At 40.1% G+C, this 21,145-nt stretch overlaps 2 protein-coding genes across 11 annotated transcripts in view; one reads left to right on the top strand and one right to left on the bottom strand.

The window, feature by feature from the left end:
• The window catches only part of ARID4A (AT-rich interaction domain 4A), a 63,977-nt gene extending 60,982 nt beyond the window's left edge, over nucleotides 1-2,995 (bottom strand). The window contains exons 1-2 of one of the 4 annotated variants that reach the window (XM_045900945.3): nucleotides 2,827-2,995; nucleotides 1,688-1,744 (exon numbers count right to left, since the gene is read on the bottom strand). In XM_045900945.3, the coding sequence (XP_045756901.1) occupies nucleotides 1,688-1,693 (6 nt within the window). In that variant the 5' untranslated portion in view covers nucleotides 1,694-1,744; nucleotides 2,827-2,995. Of the gene's footprint in view, nucleotides 1-1,687; nucleotides 1,745-1,851; nucleotides 2,343-2,467; nucleotides 2,506-2,826 lie in introns of those variants that run through there. The other 3 variants (XM_045900947.3, XM_045900946.3, XM_054513731.2) reach the window with 3 other exon arrangements.
• A 223-nt stretch (nucleotides 2,996-3,218) lies between these two features.
• Nucleotides 3,219-21,145, top strand: part of ARMH4 (armadillo like helical domain containing 4) — a 230,560-nt gene continuing 212,633 nt past the window's right edge. For 2 of the 7 annotated variants that reach the window (XR_010405202.1, XR_010405201.1), the window contains exons 1-3: nucleotides 3,223-3,670; nucleotides 4,566-4,616; nucleotides 6,913-6,995. Coding sequence is in view for 4 of the 7 variants with exons in the window: in XM_064571103.1 (XP_064427173.1) it covers nucleotides 6,936-6,995 (60 nt within the window). In the remaining 3 variants the exon portion in view is untranslated. Of the gene's footprint in view, nucleotides 3,671-4,565; nucleotides 4,617-6,912; nucleotides 6,996-21,145 lie in introns of all 7 variants that reach the window. The other 5 variants (XR_010405200.1, XM_064571103.1, XM_064571101.1 and 2 more) reach the window with 5 other exon arrangements.

Below are 21,145 nucleotides of genomic sequence, written 5' to 3'. Positions count from 1 at the left end.
TTTTTGGATACAGAATAACTGCATAGATAAGAAATGAAGCCAATCATTGAAGCTTTCCATAAGGAAAGTATTATTTGGGGGAACCAATGGCTAAAAGCTACATTTAAAAAAAATCTAAGTCTTAGGGCGCCTGGGTGGCTCAGTTGGTTAAGCGGCTGCCTTCAGCTGAGGTCATGATCCCAGGGTCCAGGAATCGAGCCCCACATCAGGCTCCCTACTCAATGGAGAGCCTGCCGCTCCCCCTGCTTGTGCTCTCTGTCAGATAAATAAATAAAATCTTTAATAAGAAAGAATAAAAAATTAAAAAATCTAAGTCTAGGGACGCCTGGGTGGCTCAGTTGGTTGAGCGACTGCCTTCGGCTCGGGTCATGATCCTGGAGTCCCGGGATCGAGTCCCGCGTCGGGCTCCCTGCTCAGCGGGGAGTCTGCTTCTCCCTCTGACCCTCCTCCCTCTCATGCTCTATCTCATTCTCTCTCTCAAATAAATAAATAAAAAGAAAAAAAAAAATCTAAGTCTAAATTCAGCTGATAAATGCAGAGATACGAACTCTGGCTCAAATGGCTCAAAACTTGGTGCTGTACCTAGTTTATCACACTAATCTTCCTGGTATATTAAAAAAATAAGCTTTACTAAAAAACATCTACTTTTAACAAATGGCCATAATCAGAATGATACATTGAAAGATGTGGGAAATTTCATTCTACCATTCATTTTAACCTTGAAGTAACAGAATGATTGTTATTCTGTCATTTTACCTACTTCTTTTCTAAAGTTAAATGTATTCATATAGGCTTGATTCAATATTGCTAAGTGCAAAGGTAACAGTGTACACTTCAGAAATAACACTTTTAAGTAGAAAATGATTTTTCCTTTTCCAGTAAGTTGTCCCAAGTAACATTAAAGAAGGCAATGTGTCATTTCCAGGAGAAAGAAAGAGAAAGTTTGGGGAAATGCTATATTTCAGAGTTTAATACACCCAAACAGTAAATGAGTAAGGAATCAAGTACCTTTTAAAGTTAGTGCATTTACAATAATGCAAATTGAAGATACATATCTGACTTGAAATATTCAATACCACTGCAGTACACAATGCTATAACTTCCTTTCCCTTTAAGTATCACATACGATGTGTGCACTATTAGCTATCTTCAGAAGAATATATCTTTTTAGGTTATATGTAGGTTTTAAAATATTTACTGTAATGACAACTAAAACAAAACATTAGTATCAGTTCACCTTCAAATATTTTAGCTACAGAATTTTTCGCAAAAGAAATGATCTCTCCCTTACACAATGCACATAGTCCTTCCTTAGAAAATCATACCGGCACTGAGGAAGAAAAAAAATTTCAAAAAATCCCCCAAAGAACCAAAACAGGACAAAAGCTTTACTTCTGCAAAGGTTGCTGCCAACACAGGAAGTGTTAAAAATACTAGCCTAAAGGACAACAATGGAAAGGCTGCACCAGCCTTTCCAAAGTGCTAACTGCTTCAGAGAGGGGCCGGACTGACTGCATTAGACACAATGATCATTTCTCACCGTTTCAACACGTCCTCATTTTCAGAAAGCGCTGCTTAGTAGAGGAATCAATTTTGAGTAGAAAAAAAATATGACATTCCACAGCACCAGCCTCACGACAAGCAGTGTCCAGGGCACGAGGTTCAGAGCAGCGCTGACTCCACTTACCTTCATTTTTATTGGTGATCTGTGGGGTTCCAGCTCAACGAGCTATCTTCTCCGTCGCTAGAACCATGGGGAGGGGAAAGACAGGCACAGAATCAGTCAACAGAGGGGAGCGACCCAAGGAAAGAAAGTAAACAAACGCCAGAGGGGAGAGGCTAAACCCTCACCAGCGAAGGGATAAGATCCCCCGGAGGGCAGCCAGGACGCAGGAGCTGCGGAAGCAGCGAGAACCCCTCGGGCGCCAAAGGGCAGCCCGTTCCTCCCCGGAGTTCGCCAGCGGCCCACCGCGCCCCCGCCTTGCTCGCCACTTTGACCCGAAATGCTCAACTCGGGAGCCCCAGGACCGAGCGCTCTGGAAAAGGGCACGGCGCCGTTTGGGCTTCCCCAGGTCCCCCGCAGGCGGGGTCGCCGAGCTTTCGCTCAGCCGCCCCCCAGATACCCCGACTTCGGCCCGCGCCCCGCCTCCGCCGCTCGGCCCCCTCGGCCCGCCCCGGGCCCGCGGTGGCGGCAGCGGAGTGTCACGGCGCCATTGCTCTCCTTCCTCCGCTCTGCACCATGTCAGAAAGGAGAAGCGCTTCTTCACCGATGGGGCAGGGGCCGCGGCCTTCAGCCGGGAGGCGCGAGAGTGAGGGGAGACCCGCGCGAGGGAGGGGGCTGGGGGGGGCGGAGAGGAGGAGGGGAGGTGGCCCGGAGAGGGTGTGGGAGGGGAGGGGAGCCGCACAGCGGCAGCCGCCGCCTCCTCCCCGCGCCCGCCTCAACTTTTTGTACAGCCCAGAGAGGTACCTGCCCCCGGACCCTCGGGTCCTGCCACGGACTCCACAGGGAAGGACGCGCCGCGGAGTTGGGGACCGGCTCCCCCAAGCAGCCCGCTCCTCACCGCGCGGAAGCAAACTTAGCGGCGCGGCCAGCACCACAGCCATTTTCCCGGGGAAGCCGCCGAGGAGGCGGCTGCGGCGGCGGTTCCTGCAGTTGCTGCCGCTGCTCCACGACTTGCCCCTTTGCCTGCGCTCGCCGCACCGCTTGCCCAGCACCCCCTCCCCACCTCCGAAGCTTCCAACTGCACCGGGACCCCGGGCAGCAGCACGAGCTGCTACTGCCGCTTCGTCCACTCAGTATCCCCCACTTCCCTTCTCCCCACCTACCAACTGCGGGTGAAGTGCGCGCTGTCAGCCTCCGAGTCCTCCGCCCCACTGACCCCCGTGGGCCCCCGTCCGGGCAGCACCACTCCCGGCCGCGGCGGCAGTTCCTGCGCCCGGTTCCCCACTCGCCCGATTTACTGCCACAATCCACCAAATAACAAGCTGTTGAGCAGACTCGCTTCTACACGAACTCCTATTGGCTGCTCATGACGCCGAGGAGCTTCGGATTGGAGCTCGCTACCTGCCGTCCTCATTGGATGTAGCGATGAAACTTCACGGATTGGTGCGAAAAACAGCAGGTAGGACATCTTCCACTTATGATTGGCTGTCTCCGAAGGCTAACGTTACTGGAGAATCGGGTATTGAGTAATCAGGTCCTGAAAAATGATTGGTTGAGGCGACTCCGGATGTGCTTGACTGAACACTGATTGGTAAATTGAGGGGTCAGGAAGAGCAGTTCGGCACGAGGATTGGCGGCGAAGTGTCCCATGGAAACCGAACCCGGAGCTGCAGCCAGGATTTGCACGGGGGCGGGGCAGGGTCTTTCCAAGGCGCCTGCGCTAAACCGGCTTCTCGGCGCCATTTTGTCTGAGCGGTGGTGGTCGCAGCTCTATCGCATTTTTATGTTTCTGGCGAGAGGAGAGCCGAGGCTTCATCCCATAGATTCATTTTAGTGCGGCACCTATCCGCCGTTCACTCCAGGACAGCACCTAGTGAAGGTCGGAGGAGTCGCGGACTTGTCAAAAAGGTCGGTTGGAAGCTGTGGTTGTCCGAGTGACTGGGGGATGGCGCAGCTTTAGCGGCACCGGCACCGGAAGTGGACGGGCCGCGCGGCGGCCATGGCAAAGTAAGGTCTCCCTGCGGCGGGGTGGGGAGTGGGGGGGGGCGGGATGAAAGGGGCGAGGCTTCCTCTCCCGCCGCGAGAGAGAAAGGGGCGGAGATGTGCAGGTCTCTTTCTCCGGGCGGGTCCTTTGCATGCCTCTCCAGAGATTTTCTGGAGTCTCCTCTCCGATCAGTTCTTCCTCCCTTTGGAAGTGCGTTTCGGGAACTTGTCATATCGTCCAGCCAAGTGCCACCCGCTGTGGGCGCCTCCTTAATTAACGCGGGGAAAGGCAAGGTGCTTAGACCCATCTGCGTGGGGAGAGAGATTTCCGCGTGCTCCTCAACACGATTAAGCGTTGAGGAACCTGCAGAAAGCTGCAGGGTGGGGAGTTCGCTGGCTAGCCCAGACTCTGCTGCTCTAACCTTAGATAGGCGGCACGGGGCTGATGCTACTCTGAAAGGAAATAGTAGTGGTTTTGTAGGGACTGAAAACACCTTAAATAAGAGGACCTCCCCGATAGGAGCTTTGCTCGGGGCAGCCATTGATTTTGTACCTTTAGCAGAATCTTTGTGTTCTGTTTTAAAAAACACATTTGAAATGGTGGGAATGGAGTTTGAATTGGCAAGTTGTTTTAAAGAATGAAATAAAAAAATGTGAAATATCGTCGAAAATCCACGTTGATTAAATTTACTCAAAAAGAATAACTACCTAAAATTTTCATTCATAGCAGTGATTTTTTTCAAAATTACTTAAGAAAGTGGACTGTAGGTATTTTTGAGTGACCTAGGCACACTGGTCTGGATAGCTGCTTAAAATTATGCTCCTAATGCCTCTCTTTTGAACCCTATTGCTGTATTGATGGGTATCCAGACTAGAAACGATTGTGTGATTTAATAACTTCTTGGGGTTTTTTTGGCAGTTGGTCTGAAGAAAACAAGACTTTCAGTGACATATCCTAAGTATCACTGAGGTGAGTTATAATTTCTGTAAAAATCTTTAGAATTGGGTAGACTGGAAAAGTTTTTATGGACCAGTGCTGTGTACCAGTAGAGCCATAAATAGCGAAAATGGAAGAACAGTCATTGAAAGAAGCTTGGTTTGGTCAGGGGTTCAAATGAATCTGTATAATTAGCTTCCTGATGTGATCTTGTAGAATGAAATCTCAAATTTAGCACATACTTACGAATTTATCCATTCAGGTAGTTCCCATTTCTAAATTTTTAAATATTTAATATTTTTATCACAGAATAATATGAACATTTTCAGGATTTCTTTTTTCCTTACTGAAAAATTTTAGTGTGTAGAAAAGATAGGTCATTAAAAGTTTAAAAGAGAAGTGATTTATTTTTTCTTAGTAAAATAGTAAAACAATACAATACTGCTGAACTGTCCAGGGGGTAATCACCTATAATTCCACTACCCAACTTAAAAGTACTATCTGATCCAAATAATGCATGTCAGTGAGCACTGGGAAATTACTAAAAAGCCAAAAGAAGAAAACAAAAATCTCTTGTATTCCTTCCACCAAAAGGTAATTACAGTTTATACTGTAGTTACATATAATGCAGAGGGGTTTCTCATTTTCATCAGCTTTGCTTTATAAAATAAAGGTCATTCTAGCTGTGCTCATTTTGTCACTCATGTTTTCTTCTTTATGGAAAATACTTGGAACATGGGAAACATTTTGTCCATAAAGCATTTTTCATGGTTGCATAGTGCTCTATAGGATAGATGTACCATACTTTATATAATCTGATACCTTAATTTTTCTATAATAGCAATGTAATGTTTGGTATCCTTGTGCGTGTTTTACAAGAGATTTTGCCTGAGAACTGTCGTCTGTGGCTAAAATACCTAGGCATTCTGTACATTCCTGATTATTTGGAATAAAGTCCTAGAAATGGAAATAAAAGGCCAAAAGGATTATACATTTAAGGCTTTAGTCTTTGTACAATTGTCCATCAGAAAGCGTTGTTCTTACTGCACTTATATTTTTTGCTGTCCTTTTTCCTTTTCCCCCCTATTTTTTTTTTTTTTCTTTATTTTTTAGTTTTCTCTCCTGGGTCTCTTTATTCAAGTAGAATTATAATTTTTAAGTCACACATAGAGTAAAATAATTCTGAGAATTTTTATTGGACCTTACAAGTGATTTCTTAAATTTAATATATTTTTGACTCTAGTTAGGTATTTGTATAGTGGAATATTTTGCTACACAGAAGTGACATTTAGAGGATACTAAAAACAAACACTGTTTTTATGATATAGTTAGTGAGTTTATTTTATGTTTCCTCGTAGCTTTCCTTAAAGTTTTCCATCTTTATGTGCATTCTCATGGTGCTTTTGTACCCTCATAGTACCCTTTATATTGTCTCTCATCACGTTTGTTTTGCAGTTGCTAGGCTCTTTATTTGAGACTCCACTCCCAGAGGGCAGCAACTGAAATTTTTATCACTGTTATGTTTCCCTACCTGATTACATGATAGGTGCTTTGTCAGTGTTTGTTATGAACCTGTATGCACTCTTGTAAAATATGTGAAATAAACCAACTTAATGTTTTCTTTAACCGTAATACTTTTCTAAGAACTTGTAATGTTCCACAGATGGTGCTATCTTAGCCTTCAAAATTCTTATAATGATCCAAATACTTGTTTTAATATTGATTTGTAATTGTTAATGTAATACAGATTTAGAGAGCCCATTGAGAATTCTTGAGGATTTTAGATATATTAATGGAAGGTGACTATAGATGAATATTAACAGTCACTAGACCATCTTTTAGGTATTAATGAGAGAAAATTCATTATGATAGATTTGTTTTTCGTAACCTATTTCAATGAGCCCAAACTAATAGAATAATGTTCCCTACAAAATCAAAATCATCAAAATTTTTAATGGTGTGTCAATGATGAAAAGCTATTTTGAAAGCAGAATGCTTTATTTGGTCAGGGCTTCAAATGAAGCTATGTAATTAGCTTCTTAAGGTAGTATTTTACACTGAAATCTCAAAATTAGAACATTCCTATGGATTAGTTTATCCATTCATGTGGTTCCCATTTCTGGATTTTTAATCACGGAACATTGAACATTTTCCTGATTTTTTTTGAGCCCATGTTAAAATAGTTGACATACAGGGATCTCATCAGTAAAAGTGTTTAGAACGGAAGTATTTGTTTCTTTGTTTTTTAAGGAGATTATAAAATAGTCTATGTTCTGAGGATTCAAACTCAAACTCATACTCAAAACTAAAGGAAGTCTTTGTCTTTTAGAATAAACCTCATTTTGTGGGAAAATGAAGGAATATGTTCCAGTTTTAGAAGACCTGGATCTGCTATTGAAAATTGTATTTCTGGTATGTAGTTTTACTTTACCTTTTATTTAGTAATTAAGATCGGCTGTTGCTATTTTATGTATGTATGTCACGTATACCTGTATCTTGAAAAATGATCAAATTTGTTCCGCCGTACAGTTTCTGTAAATGTCTATGTTGAGAAATAGAACAGATTGCTGTGTTGAATGTACCTGCTCTCCTAATGGTTTCGTTATTTTTTGGAAAGTTACATAATTTGCTTATTTGTTAACAAAGCAATCTTTGCAATCCCTGTATAGTCTTTTTGCCCTATTAGGTGTCACTGCTGATTTTTATGGCCACCTGGAGGCATAGATGCCTGGGGTTTTTCCACATATAATTCAAACTAGAGTGACGTATTGTAGGATTTGGATTCAAGCTGATCTAGGTATCTGGTGGTGTTTCTACATGGCAAGGATCTATGTTCAAGGAGCTTATTGTTAAACAGAAAACATAATTAAACACGGAAAGTTAATATAGTTATTTCAAAAGATTCAATTTAGGTAGGTTTTTAAAGATTTAAATCATGGCTTACGAGAATAATAGATTTGTCGAAGTTCAGTATACAATCAGATCTAATTGTTTTTTAAAAGCCAAATTGTAGTTTTGGTTTTTTTTCTTATTTGTTTGGGTTCTTTTTGAGGAAGGATTAGAGGCAGAGGAAGAGAGAGAATCTTAAGCAGGCAAGCAAGCTCCATGCCCAGCACAGAGCCGGATATAGGGCTCTATCTCACAACCCTGAGATCATGACCTGAACCAAAATATGAGTCAGACGCTTAACTGACTGAGCCACCCAGGCGCCCCAAGCCACATTGTTTTATAATGCAGAACAAGAAGAAATTTACTTAGTGATCATTGAAGGATTTTCAAGGTTAGTGAGATATAATTTGTAAAATTAGAAGAAGGGACAATCTTAGACTTTCTTAGTGGATGGAAAGTTGTGATCAAGAATTCATTTATATGAAGAAAGCTTTGTTTGGGGTAGTAAATAAACCAGTTTGGAGAAGATGGGTGACTAAAGATTACAAGGGGAAAATTGTGTGAGGCCAGTTTATCAACATTTCTAGAATTAGCTGCACATCAGGAATTATATGGGGTGCTTGTCCTCTATACAGGTTTGGGAACCTTGAGAGGGCCTTGAAAGCTGGGATTGAGCAGGAAATGAAAATTATTTTTGTTCTATTCTCAAATTTTACAAACCAAAATGGAACTAAAAAAAAAATCACTTTTAATCCCACTCTAACTTCAGATTTTTAAAATTTCCGTCTTCCTTGTTCGTATGCATATTTTTCCTTTATAATTAGATGAACTTTTATTTTTCGTTGTTCCTTTAACATTGTAATAAGCATTCAATGTGACCAACAGTCCCTGTTATAATTTTAATGTCTGAAGATACTTAATCAGACTGTTTCAACTTCATTCTTCTGTTGCTTGACCTTTTGGGTTTCTGGTTTCTCAGTATTGTGTTATAATTATCATCTGTGTGCATACAGTATCTTCTGTCTTTTGGACCGTTCTTTTAGGATTAATTGTCACTCCCTAAGTTTAGCTGTAAGCATTGGGTAGCCTATAATTATAATCATTTTTGCTAATTTAATAGGTGCATAATATGTTGAGCTCTCCTTTTCTTTGTAGTATTTTTGTTGTTAACTAGTGAAGTGGGACCTTTTTCTGTAATTTCACTTACTGATTCATAGTAATAGACAAGTTCTGTCTTCAAGATCTCTATCCATTTATGTAGCAGTCTTGATATTTTATTTCTTAATTCTTTGAGTTTGTTATATATTTAGTAGTAATTTGCTGCAGATATGTTTCCATACAGTCTTCCTTTTTAATTTTAGTTATTTTTCTTGAGGGTTTTTGAATAGACACAGAGAGGTACAGTGTACCCAAGATGTATTATTGGAAAATCATTTGGAAACAGTGTCCAGTGTGACTGAAGAAATGACACAGGAATTAGAGGTAGAGAGACAGTTAGGATACTGTTGCAGTGGGGGCACTGCAGTTGATTAAGTATTCCGTTAAGTGTTCTGAGCCCTGCTGAGTGTTCTGAGCCCTGCGGTGGGCTCTGTGTGGAGTCTGCTTGGGTTTCTCTCCCCCCCCCCCTCCTGCTCTAGTGCCCTCTCTCTAAATCTTAAAAAGATAAATAAATAAAGATACTGTTGCAGTGCATCAGCATGCTTGAAACTAAAGTAGGACCTGGAGAAAGAGGAAGGAATAGGTGAGCAAGAGATTGTGGGGATGGGGGGGAGGGAGAAAAAGAGTTGGCAGCATGTGATCTCTACTTGATTACAGAGGTAAAGAAGAAAACAAAACACTCTAGATTTTAAAGAGGGGGGAATAGTTCATACCTTTAACAAATTTGGAAGGTCAGGAAAGGCCACTGATTAGTAAGGAAAATGAAATCAGTTTTAAACATGCTAGTTAGAGCTTGAAATGTCTGGTAAGCATTTATTCTTTATCAAAGTGCCTTTGAGGTCCCTAACTGGGACAAGGCAAATGCTCTACCTTACATTGTTTTCTGTATTTTGAATTCTTTTTTTTTTTTAAGATTTTATTTATTCATTTATTTGAGAGAGTGAGAGAGAGAGAGAGAGCACATGAGAGGGGGGAAGGTCACAGGGAGAAGCAGACTCCCTGCCGAGCAGGGAGCCCGATGCAGGACTCGATCCCGGGACTTCAGGATCATGACCTGAGCCGAAGGCAGTTGCTTAACCAACTGAGCCACCCAGGCGCCCTTGTATTTTGAATTCTAATTCCATCCTTCCATTAGATTTTAGTGTTTTTATCAAGGCTTTCTTATTTCTGATCTTTAGAGTACAACCTGGCTGCCTCAGTCAGAAGAGCATGCGACTCTTGATCTCAGGATGGTGAGTTTGAGCCCCACGTTGGGTTTAGAGATTACTTAATAAATAAACAAAAAAATAAATAAATAAAGTACAACTTAAATTGAAAAGTTAAAGTGGATTAGTAAGTAAAATAAGTGCAGGGAAGCCAGATGATTCTCAGACTAAAGGGGAGAGGTCAGTTCTTCGTTATTTAAAAAAATACAGTTTTAAGATAACATCTTACAAAATATATGTATGCTTTTAAAGTGTTCAGATATGTGGGGTGAAATATCTTCCCCTCTTTTTCCCAGTGGACTAAATTTTGTGTGTTTTCTTTTAATTTTAACAAAATACAGAGAGGTAACAGATGTGTGTGGAACATGAATGTTTAGCTAAGAGTCTTTAAATATCTAAAATCTAAGTAAAAATGTTAATTGTCTTGTTTTTGGAAACCACTTTTATTTTATCACTTATACTGATAAGGAAGGGCTTGAACAATTAGAAATATTAAAAAAAAAAACCAATTAGAAATAAAACATGGATGGGGCGCCTGGGTGGCTCAGTCGTTAAGCGTCTGCCTTCGGCTCAGGTCATGATCCCAGGGTCTTGGGATCGAGCCCCACATCAGGCTCCCTGCTTTGCGGGGAAGCCTGCTTCTCCCTCTCCCACTCCCCCTGCTTGTGTTCCCTCTCTCGCTGTCTCTCTCTCTGTTAAATAAATAAATAAATAAATAAATAAAATCTTAAAAAAGAAAACATGGATTAGGCTAATTTTTGAGTATTCTTCAAGAAGAAGAGCTTACTTTTACTAGTTAACTCTCTCGGTCCCTTTTTTCTTAGGGCTTTAGAAAATCTTATGTTTTCTGCTCTTTAGCAAGGGAAGAGTTATGATTTTGTTTTAGAAAAAACAAGCTTTTTAAATATCAGTTTATCAATCAATATTAATTTTTTTCCCTTTTTCTTTTTGGTTTGCCTTTTTAATCCATTTTTATAAAACTTAACCCATTTGGGATATGAGCTTATGAAATTTGAGCCACTTTGTTACATATATCAAAATTGTCTTTGATCTCATTTAAATAAGCATTTAAAAATTTTTCCCATCATAGTGCTGGCTTTGAGTTACAAAACAATCTGTTTACAGATTGAGGAAAAAGTAATTAATACATTCAGAAACATTTATGCATTATAACATTTTCAGCATTTTTTGTTTGCAGTGAGAATGTGGTTATTTGTATGTTTCCATTGCTTTCCTTTTATTAATCCCTTAACTTTGATACCTTTTACTTTTCAAAGATTGAGTAAGATTGGAGCTACTTACAGGATTTAGGTCTTCTCTGGGCCCCAATTAGAATGATAGCTTTTAGGGGCGCCTGGGTGGCTCAGTCATTAAGTGTCTGCCTTCGGCTCAGGTCATGATCCCAGAGTCCTGGGATCGAGCCCCGCATCGGGCTCTCTGCTCAGCGGGAAGCCTGCTTCTCCCTCTCCCACTCCCCCTACTTGTGTTCCCTCTCTCACTGTGTGTCTCTCTGTCAAATAAATAAATAAAATCTTAAAAAAAAAAAAAAAGAATGATAGCTTTTAAAAATAGTTCAGGGATAGCAAAGAAGATACTTCCAGCTTTAGAATGTGTAGGTGTGGCCAGGCTTTTTGTGAGAAGGGTGGTTTACAACAAATTTCTTAACTTCTCTGCCGTATCTGTAAAATGGGGATGATATATGTAGAACTGCCCTGACAATGTTGGAATTACTATTAAATGAGTTAATACATGTAAAGTGCTTAGAATGATGCCAAGTGTTTAGGAAGCAATCAGATATTAGGTGGTGTTAGTGTGTCTGATGCTGTTACGTACTGTCACTCTGGCAGCTTTTAAAAGAATATGTTATATACAGAAATAAAGCTTCTAGACTCTGCCTCCCATTCTAGACCTCCCAGTCTAGACCTAGCATTCTAGACCTCTCTCTCCAAACTAATTTGCAGTCACACTAAAACTATCATGGCTCCCCTGTACAAACTCTGTGTTTTCCCTGGTCTTTGTTTTTATTTACACTTTTCCCACAATCTAGGATGTTCCTGTATCACCACACAGTCAAAACTTTTTTTTTTTTTAAGATTTTTATTTATTTATTCATGAGAGACAGACAGAGAGAGGCAGAGGGAGAAGCAGGCTCCCAAGGAGCAGGGAGCCCGATGTGGGGCTCGATCCCAGGACCCTGGGATCATGACCTGAGCCGAAGGCAGACGCTTAACCATCTGAGCCATCAGGTGCCCCAAAGACTGCTTTTTAAGTGAAACTTTTGTTGATAACCTCTATAGCTATAGGTCATCTGTCCATATGAATTTCATATATTCTTAACATGATTCCTGTCACTTTCTGTCTTACATTGTAGCTTTTTATTCACTTAGATATCCCTTCACTAAATTCAGACATCCTTATAGACAGAGAACTGTACCTTATACACCTTTGTAAGTTTAGAACCTGTCGCAAACCTTGGCACTTAGGCACTCACTTGTGGAGTGAAAGCTTACAAGATGTATAGTAATCTAAAAGGTGATATTTAATAGATAAATGCATGTTAGTAAAAATATGCTTTGTCAGTGTTTGTACACTAGGAACATCTTGCCTGTTCAGTTACTTAAAATGACTCACTTGAGGTTTTAGAATTAAGTCAGATTCAGGAACATAATAGGGAGTAGAGCACTAGGGGGACTGTCCACAGGTCAAGGGTTTCCATTAGAATGTTTTTGTGCTGTTTTTTAAAAGGTGGTATATCTAATTAACGACCAGAGGTATTGGAGGTTTGGTTTTGTTTTGTTTTTTTAAGTAACTGATTTTTCACAGATCCACCCGCCCACCAATCTTCCTTATCAACAGTAGTCCAAATTTGTGAAAAGTTTGGCCAGGGCTTAGAATACATCTGCTGCCAATGACAGAACATATAAGCCACCTGGCTCAATCAGTAATCTCACTTTACAAGTAACAGTTTTCTTACCACCATAATGCCTCTAGGCATGGAAAGTAGAGGTAATCAGAAGAGGAACTGGGTGAGATATTTCATGAGGACACTTACTTGATCCTCAGTTACTGAAATGTTGAGAGGGTCTTGACCTCTAGATTTAGATGAAATGGGAATGGTGGGAAATGGGATAAGTTAAAATATCAGGCTCACGTTAGGCATTCATAAAGCTAAAGTGGCAAGTATGTACTCTTAGCTCAAAAATTCTCCGAATTTCTACAATAGTTCAGTGGGATGTTGGATTGAATAAGCATCTTAACATAGGAACACTGGATTCGAAAACCATATGTTCTGTGTTCTAATCATAAGCCTGTTCTCCTTGGTTGTGACCTGGGATACATTACTCTGCTTGAGTATCTGCTTTTAGAGATAAAGGGCACGGGGCTAGATACTTACAACTCTTAATATACTTGAGAGTTCCAGTCCAGCACCATATTTTTCAAATAAGAATTACCAAGCATGCTTCTAATACCTTTATGTCCCTGAAAGGTTAACTGATTTTTAACAGCCTGTGAGAATCTGAATCAGATGTATCAGGTATTGACCCAATAATTTTATCACTTAAGGAAGTTGCTGCTATTCCTGTCCCATGGGATTCCTATCACATAGAATCAAATTCTGACAGAAGCTTTAATGTCCTACCTACCTCACTGTTTTAGTTAATAGGCATTCTAATTGCTTTCATTGTTTGGTAAGACAGGTAGCTGAAATAATAGCTAAGGAAAATCACTAATTTCATTACAGTGAAGTTTCTATTTTGTGTATGTGTGTGTACTGACCACATACAACAAATGAAAGTACAGTGTTCTCCAGTATTTTCTCTGGTAGTTCACTTTTTTTTTTTTAAGCCTATTATGACTGACAGAATTGATTTCATGACTTAACTGTGGCCTGCTTTTTGGGTGGGAAAAATGGACTAGATAATAATGCCTTACATCATTTGTTAGTCTAACATTTACGAGGCACTTTGATATACTGCTATACTCATAAGTGTGATAGCTTAAAAGTTAAGATAGAACAAGATAGAAATTGTTACCTGGAAATACTTCTAGTTTCAACAGCAATGGAATTGGGCTGGGGGGGTTGGGGGAGGATGGAGGGAGCAGCTGAAAGAAGGCATGGAGGGGGGGTTCATTTTCTTTTTTTCTTTTCAGTGGCTTATGGTATGTTTCATGGTGTGTTATTGAGTCTGTTCATCCTAATGGCCCACTTACGGATTTATATTTATTTGTGTTTGGGGCTACCCAATCCTGTTGAAGCATAAACAAAATCTTTTCTCCCAAGTTGATTCCCTCAAACCAAACCAAAAATCTTATTTTTTTTTCCTTTTAATATTTGTTTCTTAGTTTTATGTGTAGTCCTAAAATTGCTTCCAGGGTTTGTATAATTTTGGTGGCTTAGATCTTGGTCAGACAGGATTGGGGGGGTGGATTTGAAAGAATATAACAGAAATAAAAGCCATCTTCCCGTTTCTTATTCCTCAGTGAACTGTGTGATAATTGTCCTTAAGACCTTTAAATTGCCAAGGGAACCTTGGTAATCAAGGCAAATTTTTTGTTTTCCTCTTACATGTGAAGTTCTGCATTTTATTACACAGTCACGAAAAAATAGTTTGTTAACCAGTAAATACGTAAGCTACAGAACTTGCTCCTATATGCTGCCAAGTACTTCCTGTTTTGTCAGATTTCCATTTAGGGGAAAGAATGGATTTAGAGTAGACGAGCCTGAGTTTCATGTTTAAAGCATCTCTCCTGAATTTCAGTTTGGAAGATGTCCAGATATCTAGATGGGGTGGGGATGAGAAGATGGCACATCGTGTTTACAAGTGATTTGTCAGAAAGCTTCATTTGGCTTTATATCCTGGAAGAGAGGATTGCCAGGAAGGAAAAGAAACTTTTTGTTGTCAGAAATAATTAGTGCATGACTTGCCAACTTTGTGGCTTGCCTTTAGGCTTTCCATGTCAAATGTATTTCAGTTAGTGAATGAATCATTATATTGCCTGCAAAGGAAGGATCTGTGTTCATTTCTAGTAGACTTTTTCTCTAGAAATATCAAAAAAACTTCCATTCAACCACACATTTACTCCTTTTTCAGTAGGGACAGGTAAAAGGTCAATGGTGATTCAAATAGAAATTGGCTACATTGTGAATATTGAATATCTTTGGAGGAAGAGTTTGCAGTAAAATGATTTTAAGAATTCTTTTGCAACTGAAATAGTAAATAGAACATTTAGTTATATGGGACTAATTATCTGTTACTTTTTTTTTTTTTTTAATTTATTTAAGTAATCTACACCCAACCTGGGGCTGGAACTCAGGACCCTGAGATCAAAAGTTACATGCTCTTCCAACTGAGCCAGCCAGGCACCTCTGTCTGTTACTTTTTTCTCCTGTGAAATGAACTTCTAATTAGGTGTTAATAGAATGTGTTAGTGGAACATATTTTCTTTTTCTTTTTTTTTTTTTCTTTCTTAAAGCCTTTACTTTTGAGACATAATGGAAAAATACGACAGATACACATGGAAAAGACATGATCACATGGAACATATTTTCAATGTAAACCGGAATCCCCTCATATTGCTGGTAAGGGAATCTTGTATTAAGGTTCTTTTGCCGTGTGGAACCAAGTTCTATAAAATTTTCTTTGACCAAATTGACCTGATCTTCCTTAAGTCAGAGCTTTGTTTCTCTTTCTTGACCTGTCAGTAAAATAAGAAAATGCTGTTTAATCCCTGTGCATTTATGCTTTTTGTCCACCCTCATGTTGGAAATGTTCAGGAAACTGATACCAAATCATGAGATATTTGAAACCATCTACTATAAAGTTTCTACCAGAAACTTTCCTTTTCATCGTCTAGGTATGTGTTCCTATTTCTAAGACCTGTGTTTCTCTAAAATCCAGGGAAAAAAAGTTTTCATCAATAACCATCATGCCCTACAGCTTCATTCTCCATTTTGCTTTATAACAGAAATCTCATCTCTTGAAACCCTTTAACTGTCTCTGTTATGTTCTCTTTTACTAAATCCAAATAAGTGATTCTCAAATTTTAGTGTATTCACAAGCATCACACCAGATACTTGTTCAAAATCCAAATCCTGGGCCTCACGTCAGACCTTGTAAATTCAGATCTGTGGAGAATTCTTAGTTCTTTGAATCGGATGGAAAAACCGTTAGGCATTCCCACTGTCATCTAGATTCTCTTCCTCATAGTCTTATATAGATTAGCCTTTTTACTTTGTTTCAATTATTAGCATCTCAGAAGTTTTTTTCTGCTAATTATTGACATCTATAGTTTTTCTCCTAAATTCACTGATTGGAGATCTTATCCACCAGATCTCTAGGAAACTGTCCTAGATTCCCTTCCTTGTTTATCAGAATTTATCTTCCTCCCCCTTCCCAAAGTACACATTTGAAGTTCAGGGTGTGTGTGTGTGTATTACACACAGTATATGTATTCATATTAAAGCATGCACACATGGGGCACCTGCCTGTCTCAGTTGGTAGAGCATACATCTCTTGATCTCACGGTTGTAAGTTCGAGCCCCCCATTGGGTGTAGAGATTACTTAAAAATAAAATCTTTTTTTTTTTTGTTAAAGATTTTATTTATTTGACAGAGAGAGACACAGCAGGAGAGGGAACACAAGCAGGGGGAGTGGGAGAGGGAGAAGCAGGCTCTCTGCTGAGCAGGAAACCCGATGTGGGGCTCGATTCCAGGACATGACCTGAGCCGAAGGCAGACACTTAACGACTGAGCCACCCAGGCACCCCCAAAAATAAAATCTTTAAAAAACAAACCCCACTTGGGGCGCCTGGGTGGCTCAGTTGGTTAAGCGACTGCCTTCAGCTCAGGTCATGATCCCAGGGTCCTGGGATCGAGTCCCGCGTCGGGCTCTCTGCTCCGTGGGGAGCCTGCTTCTCCCTCTCCCACTCCCCCTGCTTGTGTTCCCTCTCGCTGTGTCTCTCTGTCAAATAAATAAATAAAATCTTTAAAAAAAAAAAAAAACCCACAAAAGTTCATTATGCTACTTCTTTTTTTTTAAGATTTTATTGAGCCTGAGCTGGGGGGCTGGGAGAGGAAGAATCAGGCTCCCTGCTAAGCAGTCTCAGCCAGTCTGTCTCAGGACCAGCCAGTCTCAGGACCAGCCAGTCTCAGGACCCCGGTATCATGACCTGAGCCAAGGGCAGACCCTTAACCAGTTGAGCCGCCCAGGCACCCCGTACTTCTTTTTTACCAAAAGACCTACATTGGTACCTGTTAATGCTACCAAAGAAGCCTGAAGAAGATTTTCACTTTTACCAAAAAAGGGCAAAAAGCAAAAATTGTTCAGTGTGTTTTGCAGCAAGCTGTTAGCATGTACCCTGACAGGGAGAGTGGCAGTGCAAGGCTCCTTCCCTGAGAACTACACTCTGCATCAAGCCGCCATACCTTTGAATGTGTCTGTGAGCTTCTGCCTTTTATCTCCATATATTTTGTGCATCTGTTAGCAAGATGCATGCTAAAGTATCAGAAAGGATTAAGAAAGGTTATTTTTGGGGCTTGGGAATGGTCAAAAATTTTTCAATATAAATTGTAATTTCTTCACTTTATGCCATTTTGGCTTATGAAAGGTTTCATAGGAACCTTCTACTTCTACTTTTCTAGATGGCAGGGGAAAGCTGTACCTTGCTAATGATTTTTAAATGTTTTCCCCACTGGGTAAAGAATGTATCTTATTTAACTTGTTTATATATATATATATTTTTTTAAAGATTTTATTTATTTGAGAGAGAGAGAATGAGAGAGAGAGAGCACATGTGAGTGGGGAGGGTCAGAGGGAGAAGCAGACTCCCTGCCGAGCAGGGAGCCCGATGCGGGACTCCATGCAGGGACTCCAGGATCATGACCTGAGCCGAAGGCAGTCGCTTAACCAACTGAGCCACCCAGGCGCCCTAACTTGTTTATATTTAATCTTTCCTGGCAATATGATACGTTATAGGCATCCAGATGTTTGTATTCAATCTTGTTATCACTTGGTTGCTACTGACTCAAACCAGCCAGTCTACTAAAGGTGATAGGTTATTGTCTTTATGCCTCCAGTTCTTGTATACCATTTCACTTTCTCTAAATTATTAGTATTTCCTTGATGCTTTTTTTTTTTTTAAAGATCTTATTTGTTGGAGAGGGAGGAAGAGGGAGAAAGAATCTGAAGCAGACTCTGTGCCCTGAGCACAGAACCCTGGGGCTCCACTCCACGACCACGAGATCATGACCTGAGCTGTGACCAAGAGTGGGACACTTAGCCGACTGAGCCATCCAAGAGCCTGTTCTTGGTGGTGTCTTAAGAATAATCCTCTCAGCATACATGGGTCTTGAAGCCTTGTTGGCTTTTCCTGGTTAAAAGTTTTTAATAATTCCCTTTCCCATATGGATTATTAGTTGAACTCCCTACTTAAATGAATCTTCCTAAAATTCTGTTTCCACATAATGAAAATCAAAGTTCAAATCATACACTTCATACACTTCAAAAACTCAAGATGTGTAAGGACCCTTGCTATTCAACAACTTTTATGTATTAACCACAGTACACCGGCTTTTACTTTTTAAAAGAGTTGGGTGTTTGGGGCGCCTGGGTGGCTCAGATGGTTAAGCATCTGCCTTCGGCTCAGGTCATGATCCCAGGGTCCTGGGAATGAGCCCTGCATCAGGAGCCTGCTTCTCCCTCTCCTTCTACTGCTCCCCCTGCTTGTGCTCTCATTCTCTCTGTAAAATAAATACAATCTATAAAAAGTTAAAAAAATAAGAGAGTTGGGTGTTTATGGAGTGGAAGGATACATAGAAATATGGTGGTTACCTCTTGAAAGGGGTGGTATAGTTTAAGAAGATACTTAGTTTTGTTTATTTGAATTGTCTGTTCAAATATTTGCCCATTTTTGTTTTGTTTTTAGAGGGAGAGGGAGAATCTTAAGTGCTGGAGCCCACAGGGGGCTCAGTCTCACAATCCCAAGATCATGACCTGAGTGGAAATCAAGAGTGGGACACTTTGAGCCACCCAGTTGCCCCCAATATTTGCCCATTTTTGGATTGTTTTCTTATTGTTGGAATTTTGAGAGTTCTTTATACATTCTGGACACATGTCCTGTGTCAGGTGATTTGCAAATATTTTCCCCTTATAGTTTGTCTTTGTTTTTTTTCATTGTTTTGAGGAGAGCAGCAGCTTTCAATTGTGGTGAAATTGAGTATTTATGTATCATGTTTTTGGTATGGTATCTGAGAACCCTTTTTTAAAACAGTCTCAGAGATCTTGTTTTCTTCCTAGAAAGTTCTAGTTGAGGTACGTTTTGGTGTATGATCACTTTGACTTATGTATTTGGTACAACTTATGATTTGGTTTTTGGTGTTTATTTTTGCATGTGGATGTCTAGTTGTCCTGGCACCATTTGTGAAAAAGCACTATCCTTCTCCACTGATTTACCTTTTCACTTTTGTTAATTGACCATTATTGTGAGTCTCTTTTTAGACTTCCTCTGTTCCATTAATATCTATTACATGAACTTTATAGTAAGTGTTCAGACCAGGTGGTGTGGGCCTTGTCTTCTTACTCAAAATTGTTTGGGCTATTCTAATTCCTTTTCCCGTATAAATTTTAGAAAGAGCTTGTTGATTTCCTATCTCCCCCCCCCCCCCAAAAAAAAAGAGCCTCTTGTAAACTGGGTTTTACATCATATCTAGAGATCAGGTTAGGGAAAATTGACAGTACTGAGACTTCTAATAAGTTTATGTAGTTCATTGTTGGTATCACCTGTATTTTATAATTTTCCACATTGAGTCTTACACAAATTTAAATTTCTACCTAAGTATTCCTGTTTTTGATGCCATTTTAAATGGTACATAATCCTTACTTTATAGATGAGGAAATTAATTTACCAAAGGTGACACTATTATATGACAAAGCTCATTTGAAACTGACATGGGCTTTAAACTGCTATCCTGGTTTTAATTAGGATGTTAATTTTCTTATTCTGAAGCTGTTGTGATTAGTGGTAGCAGAGAAGCCCTTCTTTTATTAAGAAAACTATTACAATAGTGCTTCTGTTAAAAAAAATTAGTCCCCCAGAGTTTATATATTTTCGGAGTTTGGGATTTCCAGAGCTGTCCCAAATCATAAACCATGTTCATCATTAGAAGCCCACAATGAATACAGTTGTGATCCAGTGTTTGAGAGAGAGGGTCAGAGGGAGAAAGAGGATCTTAAACAAGCTCCACCCTCAGCAGGGGGCCCAGTGCAGAACTTGATCTCAAGACCCAGAGGATCATGACCTGAGCCAAAATCAAGAGTTGGTGTTTAACTGACTGAGCCACCTAAGCTCCCCTCAGTGTTTTTAAATAGTATGCCTTATCTTCCAGTTAACTAGGATTATTTTAATTTCAATTATTTATTATAAATTCATTTTTTAAAAATTTGTACCTTTAAGCGTTTGAATGCCTACTGTGTGGCTGCTCACACCCAGTGGAGATACCAAGATGATTTCTCAAACAACTTCCACGGGCAGGGAAGGGGGAGTACTCTTAATTTATTACAGTGAGCACCATAATAGATGCATACACATGACAGTGGTAGAACAAAGGCTTTACTTGGTTGGGATAAGAATAGCTGCACTCATACACACTTCATGTTTTGGAGTTCCCTTTTTAAAAAGAAAATAGTTTGGGGCGCCTGGGTGGCTCAGTCGTTAAGCGTCTGCCTTCGGCTCGGGTCATGATCCCAGGGTTCTGGGATCGAGCCCCGCATTGGGCTCCCTGCTCCGCGGGAAGCCTGCTTCTCCCTCTCCTGCTCCCCCTACTTGTGTTCCCTCTCTCGCTGTGTCTCTCTCTGTCAAATAAATAAATAAAATCTTAAAAAAAAAAAAAAGTTTGACAACTTTTATGGGAAACACATAAAGGACTGAGGGAGAAATGTGACAATCATTTTAGAAAGCTTTCTTTGGCAGGTGGTACAAGTTCTTAAGAAAAACCACATAATAATCTAGGCATTGCAAATACAATATGGGTAATGGTAGAGTGCGAAAGTAAAAAGATCAAGTCTGGGTTCCATTTCCAAAGGTCAGGAATTCAGTAGAGAAATACCTGATTGAGTGTTCTACATTAAGATTTGATTTTCATTTGTGGATTTTCTCTAGTTTCTTAATAGCATCTGGATAAGTGAGTTTTTACAAAATAAGAAAATATTAATTCTTAATCTTAATTTGAAGTGCAAAACATATTGATGACCTACACAGCTTGATTTTTGTCATTTATTTTTCAGGTCCCTTTATGAATGATGGAAATAGAA

This window comes from Mirounga angustirostris, unplaced genomic scaffold (genome assembly GCF_029215605.1).
Source record: "Mirounga angustirostris isolate CCGP_5_RB_7025 unplaced genomic scaffold, mMirAng1.0.hap1 SCAF_9, whole genome shotgun sequence".
Lineage (NCBI taxonomy): Eukaryota > Metazoa > Chordata > Mammalia > Carnivora > Phocidae > Mirounga > Mirounga angustirostris.
Note: the sequence above shows the minus strand (reverse complement) of the source record. Positions and strands in the feature narration are given on the sequence as shown.